This window comes from Rhinopithecus roxellana, chromosome 11, assembly GCF_007565055.1.
Source record: "Rhinopithecus roxellana isolate Shanxi Qingling chromosome 11, ASM756505v1, whole genome shotgun sequence".
NCBI lineage: Eukaryota > Metazoa > Chordata > Mammalia > Primates > Cercopithecidae > Rhinopithecus > Rhinopithecus roxellana.
The window spans coordinates 54,903,796-54,912,710 of record NC_044559.1 but is presented as its reverse complement, the minus strand read 5'-3'; the positions used below and the strand labels follow the sequence as shown (position 1 = coordinate 54,912,710).

General features: G+C 52.3%; 1 protein-coding gene across 3 annotated transcripts; it reads left to right on the top strand.

The window, feature by feature from the left end:
• The first annotated feature begins 1,932 nt into the window (after positions 1–1,932).
• LOC104672278 (neuropeptide Y receptor type 4) lies at positions 1,933–8,448 on the top strand. 3 transcript variants are annotated; one of them, XM_010376025.2, is made up of 3 exons: positions 3,565–3,845; positions 5,677–5,824; positions 6,853–8,448. In XM_010376025.2, exon 3 carries the CDS (start codon positions 6,912–6,914, stop codon positions 8,037–8,039), a length of 1,128 nt encoding a protein of 375 aa, XP_010374327.1. In that variant the 5' UTR covers positions 3,565–3,845; positions 5,677–5,824; positions 6,853–6,911; the 3' UTR covers positions 8,040–8,448. The 3 variants fall into 3 exon arrangements, with proteins under 3 accessions (XP_030797188.1, XP_010374327.1, XP_010374329.1); XM_030941328.1 differs by lacking the exons at positions 3,565–3,845; positions 5,677–5,824 and adding an exon at positions 1,933–2,208 and having other exon boundaries at positions 6,853–8,434; XM_010376027.2 differs by lacking the exon at positions 5,677–5,824 and having other exon boundaries at positions 3,642–3,845.
• The last annotated feature ends 467 nt before the right edge of the window (positions 8,449–8,915 follow it).

Sequence of the window (8,915 nt, the reverse complement as noted above, 5' to 3'; positions counted from 1 at the left end):
AGCAACATCTACACAAGCCTGGATCTGAGAAACTCAACTATACTCCCTGAAAATGAAGAGTTTACATGCAGAGTGAGTCTGGGGGAGGCAGCACTAGAAGGGCTGAAAGAGGAATAGAGTCAGACTGATTTCAGAGGGACCCATTCTAGAGGGACCACTGCCATGACTCCATGGGGACATTTCCAAGGGGAGTCACAGGAGGTTTCACTGGAGAGTTGTATATGTCTGTCCAGTGTCTAGGAAGTGCTCACCATGGCTGAGCTTGCAGGGCCTCTTAGGACTGTCCAGGTGAGATGTATGGGTCGTGATGTGGGTTTGGAGAGGTTTCCAGCTAGAATTGGTCGGGATGGCCCATTAGCTCTGGGGCAGAGGCTCAGGGAGATGGGCAGGCATGCAGGACACAGGAATACTAATAGCAGCCACAGCTCTGCAGGGCGTTTCCCACCCGCCCGTCACTGTATGGAGATCCATTCTCATCTCAACTCATTTCTTGCCACAACAGCTCCCAAGGCAAACCTCGTTATTAGCTCTGCTTTGCAGGTGAGAATCTGGGGCAATGTGAGATGGCTTCTGTGCCCAGCTTGTGACCAGTTGCCACACTGACTCTCAACATGGTGAAAGCAACTGTGAATGGGCCCGATTCCAAATCCCAGCAAATTTACACTAAGGAGGGTGGCTGGGGTCTATCCATCCCCTGACTAGCTGATCTTCAGCTTCCTTATAGGACCAGGGGGAATACTGAGCATGCAGTGGACTGAGGGTCAGAGAGGTCATGTGGAGTGCTGCACACACCTGAGGGACTTGTGTGCCTGTGTGACTTCCGGGTGATTCATGAGGAACATTCCTAATGGGGTGGGAAGGAAACCTATCACTAAGCTATTTAGGAAGACCAGTCTCCAGTAGGTCACACCAGCCAGCCACTTTTATGGCAGAAGGAAAATCCTACCCAGCTCCTTCCCCAGAGATGGCGGAATGTAGCCTGGCTGACTGGCAGAGCCTCTCAGGCTATGATTCGGACCCTGGACTCCAGCAAGGGGGAAGGACAGCAGCTCCCAGTTCTTTCTTATAGACTGCTTTCTTGAGGAGCTTCAAGTGCTCTGGCTATGATTGGTGCAGGGCTCTGCTGCCTCCAGGGGGTGCTATCTCCTTTCCCTAGCAGAGGCAAAGGGTCTGGCAGCCAGCTCTGGGAGTATTGGTTTAACCTGAAATGTCTGCTAGGAAGAGCTACCTATCCCTCTCCTGGGCATTATGGTCCTGAAGGTAGAGCTTGGACTTTGGATTGAAAGTCCAGCCCTGCCATCTACAAGTTGGTTGGCTGAGACAAGACACTCTACTTCTTCGAGGCTCAGTTTTCTCGCCTGTGAAATGGGATGATCACACCACACCAGTTAGGCATGAGGATGGAGTAAGGGCCGTTTCACGTGCTTCTACCTGGTATGGGAGCTGTTTGCTGCTTTTACTACCATTTCAGGTCTTCTGTTGTTCTCTGACCCACAAGAGCTAGGGCTCAGGCCACATGCCTTGGGCAGTAGTTCTCAAATGTGTCTATGTGGAAGCTTGCCTCCAAGGACTCACCAGCAAATCCAGACCCCACACAGCTTCCCTGCAAGAAGGAGGTGACAGTGGCTGAGTTCTTGCCTACACAGAGGACAGGTGTCCATAGAGTTCCCAGCTGGAGTTGAGCAGTTTCTGGTCAAGCAGTGTTCTCTGATTTTACACGTCTGGAAGCTACCATTACAATCAGGTCTCCTTAAATGTCTTCCTTCCTTTTCCTTCCCTCCCCTCCTCTCCCTCCTCTCCCTCCCCTCCCCTCCCCTCCCCTTCCCTTCCCTTCCCTTCCCTTCCCTTCCCTTCCCTTCCCTTCCCTTCCCTTCCCTTCCCTTCCCTTCCCTTCCCTTCCCTTCCCTTCCCTTCCCTTCCTTCCTTTGTCAGATGCTGCATGTGGACCTGTGCTGGGATCTGGAGGCAGAGACAAGAACTATGACCTAGAAATAGGGGAGTGGGGAGACAAGGGTACTCAGGCAGACAACCAACTAGACTTCTACATCGGCCTCTGCAGCAGAGCATGGGAGGGTGGCAGGAATTTGTCATGGCAGCAGGGACATAGGAGCTGGGGTGCAATGGAGGAGCAGCAGCTTTCCAGGTAGTCAAGGCAGGAAGGAGCACGGTCCAGAAAGAAGAGATGACAGGGGCCAGTCTACAGCGACAGTGAGCAGAGGCCTGGGTGCTTGGCAGATGGGTTTGCATCCTGTATCTGGCTGTTTCTTAGCTGAGTGACTTTGGGCAAGTTGCTCAAGTACTGAGTGTCACTTTGCTTCATCAGCACAACAGGAATAAAAATGCCCACCTCTCAGAGCTGTTGTGATGATTAACTAAGGTAATGTCTGTAGAGTCTATGAGCTACAAATGGCAGCTGCCATTCTAGAGGGACCACTGCCGTGACTTCATGGGGACATTTCCATGGGAGCCACAGGAGGTTCACTGGACAGGTGTGTATGTCCAGTGTTTAGGAGGTGCTCTTGAAGCAAACTGTTACTCTCAGAAGGTCCTCTAAGCACACATGTGACTTTGCCATGTGGGGGTGAGGGGCAGGGAATTATAAGCTAGTGTATTCAAAACAGGAGTAGCCCTTGTAAGCAAAGCTGTTCCATTACAGCCAAATCATGTGCATCTCAGCTCCAAAGGAGAAAGTGACCATTCTCATTGAATTCTCATCACCACAACCTTGGGACTGGCTGAGATAAGATACTCCACTTCCAGGGCCCACCCTGAGTTTTCACTCAGACCCTGGATGCCCACCTCCTTCCCTCACCCTGGCTGACATTCTCAGCAACACTGCCCTCCCTTGGTCTCCAGGGGCTGAATGCTCTCAGCCTCAGGGCTTTTGCCGTGGCTGTGCCATCTATCTGGCCTGTTGAACTCATTTACTCACAGCATCTCACTCTCTGTAATAATTTATTTCCCTCTTTCCTTGTACCCTGTCTGGCTTCTCCCCCAGGGCTGAGAGCTCCAGAAGGAACCAAGGACAGGAAGCCTGTCTTGTCCACCTCTGGTGCCCAGCAGGAGAGCCAGGTTTGTAGGAGGTCTGCAAGTAATGTTTCTGAACGAACTTATGAAAGGCAGTTCTTTTTATACCCATTTCATGGATGAGGAAACTGGGGGGGGGGGGAGAGAGGGAGAGAGAGAGGCAGGCAGATGCACACACCCCTAGAGAGAGAGAGAGAGACACTCCTAAAGAAAGAGAAAGGGAGGGAGAGAGGGAGAGGGGGGTGGGGGGAGAGAGAGAGAGAGACAGGGAGAGAGAGAGAGAGAGAGAGAGAGAGAGAGAGAGAGAGAGAGAGAGAGAGAGAGCGCAGCTCCAGTCTGCCTGTATGCAGGGTTGAGGTGGGCATGAGAGACACACGCAGGCAGGGCTGCAGCTCCAGGCAGGCCTTGGAGGCTCAAGATGCGGCTCCTCAGGGCGAGTGCTGGGGTCCCAGGGACAGCGGGCGGCTGGAGCGCTCTCGTGGGCGGGCACAAGGGGCAGGCTGGGCGGGCGCAGGCGGGAGCCTGGCAGGCGCTCCGCTCCTCAGGCAGGCAGCATCGGCACAGCAGGAGCAGGTGAAGCAGGCGCGGCTCTGCACCGCGCCTAAATGCCTCCTGGGCGCAGGAGTGCAGCCGGGGGCGGGGCTGAGTAAGCCCCCATATGAACTCTCCGGGAAGCCGGGCGCCCTGCCTGCCCTTGGCCCAGGGCGCAGAGCGTCACACTGGATCTGGGGAGCATCCTGCCCCCACTGTGGACCTCAGTCTCCTCACCTAAGACATGGGCTGTCCCATCCTCACCCTGTAAGCTGCGAGCCGAGGAGGTAAGGGGTGCATCTGAAGTGTCTGGGCGCTATCGGTGTTAGGATATAGTAGCTTTTGCTGAGATTTCAGGAGACAAAGCAAAGGGCCTTCCCTACTCTAACCCCACTGGGAGATTAGCATTGTGTGTATGATTCATTAGTTTTCCTCTGACTGACTGGGAAGGCAGGCTGCAGAGGGTCCCTGCTGGGGCTTGCAGCTGGTTCTAGTTTTTGATCTGGAGAGCTGCCTGGGGACAAAATGCAGAGACACCATTTTACTGACCTTGTGTAATAATTCACCCTGTCCCTCCTACACTCGCCACCCCCTTGGGTGTGCCTGAGGGACTTGAGGTCCCCTGGTCCTCACTGGTCAGTGTACCCTAAGCCCAGCAGCACCAGGCAGATGCCCAACACCACCTTTTCAGTGCTCCTCCTCCTCCTGTCTTGGCCTTCTCCTCCAATCCATTTTCTATATCCAAGTGATCTTACTGGAATGGACCTGGCCTTGCTGGTCTGGCCCACCACTCCAGCTTCATCATCTGCCACCCTGAAGCCTGTTATTCTGGTTACTTTTCCCAGCAGGCTCTGCTCCTTCCTGCCTCTGTGCCTTTGCACATGCCATTCCTTGCACCTCGAGTTCCCTCCTCTCCCTGTCCCTTTGGCTGGTGGACTCCTCTTCAGCCGTCGAGCCCTGTACCATTGCCACCTCTTCTCCCATCTCCCTGCTCCTTCTCTGATCTCTCAACTCACAGGCCTCTCTTTCATATTGGTGTTGGCAATGGCAGTGAGTTCTATCTGCATTTGTGCTGGTCAGCCCCTCTGTTCTGGGAGGGCCATGGCTGTATAAGTCATCTTTGCAGCCTTTGTTTCTAGCCCAGGGCTTGACACACACTTATTGAGTGGGTGAATGAAGCAGTGAGCATTTTCTGGAGCCCTCCCAGCCCAGTCCTTCCACTCTGATCCTGCTGTAGGTGGTCAGTTCAGGATGAATGGTGTTTCTCCACACTCCAGGCCGAGCCCTGCTGATGGTCACCCAGAGCCTTGGGTTCTGGCCCATTTGCTGCTTCTGAGTGCAGTGCCTCTGCCACAGGTTCATGCAGCTGGCGCTGCTCTTTATCTTATATTGGGCCTTGTGTTTGCCTCTAGAATAGTTTATTTTGTCATGTTCAGCCCCAAATGGCCCTTTTTACTGGAAGACCATAGTGCCGGAGAAATCTTCCTGCCTTCGAGATCTGGTTCCTAAATAACCAGACTGTAAACTATCAGGTGAATTCACAGCTTGATCTTTTAAATGACTAAACGAGACTCATCTTTTTTTTTTTTTTTTTTTTTTTTTTTTTTTTTTTTTTTTGAGACAGTCTTACTCTGTTGCCCAGGTTGGAGTACAGTGGTGCACTCTCTGCTGACTGCAACCTCCGCCTCCCAGGTTCGAGTGATTCTCCTGCTTCAGCCTCCCATGTAGCTAGGACTACAGGCAAGTGCCACCACACTTGGCTAATTTTAGTATTTTCAGTGGAGACGGGGTTTCACCATGTTGGCAAGGCAGGTGTTGAACTCCAGACCTCAGAGACTCATCATTATAAGTAGATCAAATGCACAGTGAGTGACATTGATGACAGCCGACAAACAGAATTTACTGAACTCTGGTTGATTTTGGCCTTGTACTCTGCAAAAACTGCCTTAACGTACCAATTGATCATGAAGAAAATATGTATGTTCAAAAATACATATGGCCATTATATGAGACTTAAAGAATATCTCAGATAGGGTTTTCTGCTATAAATAGTGTTTTACAAGATGGGGTCGAAGGGCCATGTGTGTCAGAATCACATAGTCTACTTGTTAAATACAGATTCCTGGCCCCCATCCTGGACTCACTTAACTACATCTCCTGGTGGAATGGCCCTGGGATCTGCACTTTCAACATGCTTCTAAAATGATTCTGATGTTTACTGAAGGTTGAGAACTGTGGGATTAATAATGACTAGAGAATCTGAGAGGTGAGTCACAATGATGTATGTAGTGGTATGGTGCTTCCCATGCAAAACATCCATCATTGGCACTACCATGGGGGAGCTCTGGAGTCTAAATTCCAACCCAGTCTTGGCAGGGGGTCCGTTGTGCTGAGGAGGTCTCGGGGAAGGGACAGCCTGTACCAGGGCATAGAGATGTGGAACAGTCTGGTGTGCTTGTGAGCTGCACACTGCGTCAGGTGACTTGAACACAGTCATGGAGTGGGTTCTGGGGAGGACACTGGGCACCTGTGACTTTGGCAAGGTATGTGTGTGCACATAGTGGGTGGTAGGAGGAAGCTGGTGTGCTGATGAGCCAGGCTTTTCATACTGGGCAGTCTTCAACTTTGCCAGGTATCGCTTAAAAAACAAGGCTGGCAGGGCAGGGAGGGGCTGAGACCAGGAGGGTGCACTGAGTGTGGATCCCCGAGGCTTTAGCTCTATCTTGAAGGGAATGGGGTGCCGTGGAAGGACACAAGCAATCCTGTGCAGAGTGGCATTTATTGCTGTCTCCGTTTAGATAAAATGTGACAAGGGGCATTCTACCCATCCTCCCTGAACAATTCTGTCACTAAACTCTGCATACAGCACTCCAACTTTTTCATCATCAGAACAGCCTCAAATCCTGAAGCCAGAGGGAATTGGTAGAACAAGTTCTGGCATTAGACGACCTGAGTTTGTAACGGGGCCCTGTTACTGATTAACTGTGTGACTATGGGCAAGTTGCTTTCCATCTCGGGGTCTTAGATTCCTCATCTATGAAATGGATTGATAAACTAGGAATAAACTAGCTAATAGACGAAAGTGCTGAGCACAGTAGCCAGCATTCAACAAGTGCTTCTAACAGGGTAGCAATCATTGGATGCCAGTGTCTTACCATGAGCCTAAGGTAATAGCCCCTCCAGGTACCAGCCTTGGGATGGAAGCAGCTGAGAGCCTTTGTACCCAGCCCTGCTCCTCCCTGGATTCTACCCTGGGCTTGATCCCTGAGTATTGTTTGTCTGTTTGCCTTGCAGGCATCATCCCTGAAGTGTATCACTTAGTTCGAGTGTCCTGGAATCTTTTCACATCCACCATGAACACCTCTCACCTCCTGGCCTTGCAGCTGCCAAAATCCCCACAGGGTGAAAACAGAAGCAAGCCCCTGGGCATCCCATACAACTTCTCTGACCATTGCCAGGATTCTGTGGACATGATGGTCTTCATCATCACTTCCTACAGCATTGAGACTGTTGTGGGGGTCCTGGGTAACCTCTGCCTGATGTGTGTGACTGTGAGGCAGAAGGAGAAAACCAACGTGACCAACCTGCTTATCACCAACCTGGCCTTCTCTGACTTCCTCATGTGCCTCCTCTGCCAGCCGCTGACCGCCATCTATACCATCATGGATTACTGGATCTTCGGAGAGACCCTCTGCAAGGTGTCGGCCTTCATCCAGTGCGTGTCGGTGACGGTCTCCATCCTCTCGCTCGTCCTTGTGGCCCTGGAGAGGCATCAGCTCATCATCAACCCAACAGGCTGGAAGCCCAGCATCTCTCAGGCTTACCTGGGGATTGTGCTCATCTGGGTCATTGCCTGTGTCCTCTCCCTGCCCTTCCTGGCCAATAGCATCCTGGAGAATGTCTTTCACAAGAACCACTCCAAGGCTCTGGAGTTCCTGGCGGATAAGGTGGTCTGTACTGAGTCCTGGCCACTGGCTCACCACCGCACCATCTATACCACCTTCCTCCTCCTCTTCCAGTACTGCCTCCCACTGGGCTTCATCCTGGTCTGTTATGCACGTATCTACCGGCGCCTGCAGAGGCAGGGGCGTATGTTCCACAAGGGCACCTACAGCTTGCGAGCTGGGCAGATGAAGCAGGTCAATGTGGTGCTGGTGGCGATGGTGGTGGCCTTCGCTGTGCTCTGGCTGCCTCTGCATGTGTTCAACAGCCTGGAGGACTGGCACCATGAGGCCATCCCCATCTGCCATGGGAACCTCATCTTCTTGGTGTGCCACTTGCTTGCCATGGCCTCCACCTGTGTCAACCCATTCATCTACGGCTTTCTCAACACCAACTTCAAGAAGGAGATCAAGGCCCTGGTGCTGACTTGCCAGCAAAGTACCCCCCTGGAGGAAATGGAGCATCTACCCCTGTCCACAGTACACACAGAAGTCTCCAAAGTGTCCCTGAGGCTAAATGGCAGGTCCAATCCCATTTAATCAGGTCTAGGGCTTTTCCCTGTCATGTCCCTTGCCAGGCTCTTTCACTTAGCTAAGTGGGCACACTGCAAGCTGGGGTGGCACCCCAGCATTCCTGGCTTTCTGGGGCACAGATAGGCTGGCAAGAGCCGTTTTTGCATCTGTTTGCATTGTGAAAACTGGCATTCTGATACTTCAGCTGTTTGTTCCTGGGAGAATTCTGAGCGCAGATTCCAGAGGTCACAGTAAGCCTTGCAGCTTGAGCTGAAAGATGCCAGAGCCGGAGATGTCTGCTGGCAGCAGTCAGGGTTCATTCTGGTGACACAGCAACAGATGCCTGGCCTGGGAACCCAGGGATTTCACCTCCATCAGTGAGATCATGGGGTCACTGTAGGGTGAGGGAAGGAGCGCTTGGAGTCAGAGCTCCAGACCTTGGTCAGCTCCTCACCTCTGGAGAGATGGTGTATGGAGGCGCTTCAGAAGTAAAGAATTCCGTGAATGCAAAGCGGTGGGATTACTGTTATATCATTAGTGCATCCAGCTGAAGAGAATAGATCCAGTAGTCTTGGTTCACAGCCCTCTGCAGCAGGAATTCCAGGACTTACTTCCCACTCCATCCCTTTTCTCTATCACTGTGTCTTCCACCTTACATGGAAATCAGCCTGCAAGTTCCTCTCCTCGATGAGATGGTGAGCGTCCTGCAGGTGAAATCCATATATCATCATGGGGCTTGTGTCTTACATGCCATGGACAGGCCGTGGCCCAAGGAGAGAGCTCCAGGGAAGTTTTCCATGGTGGGTTGATGGTAAAGGTGCCACTCACTGCTGAATGTTTGGCGCTGGATGGGAGTCCAGTATGGGAAGGGGCCAGGACTCAGGCTGCTGCAGCCACAGTCTC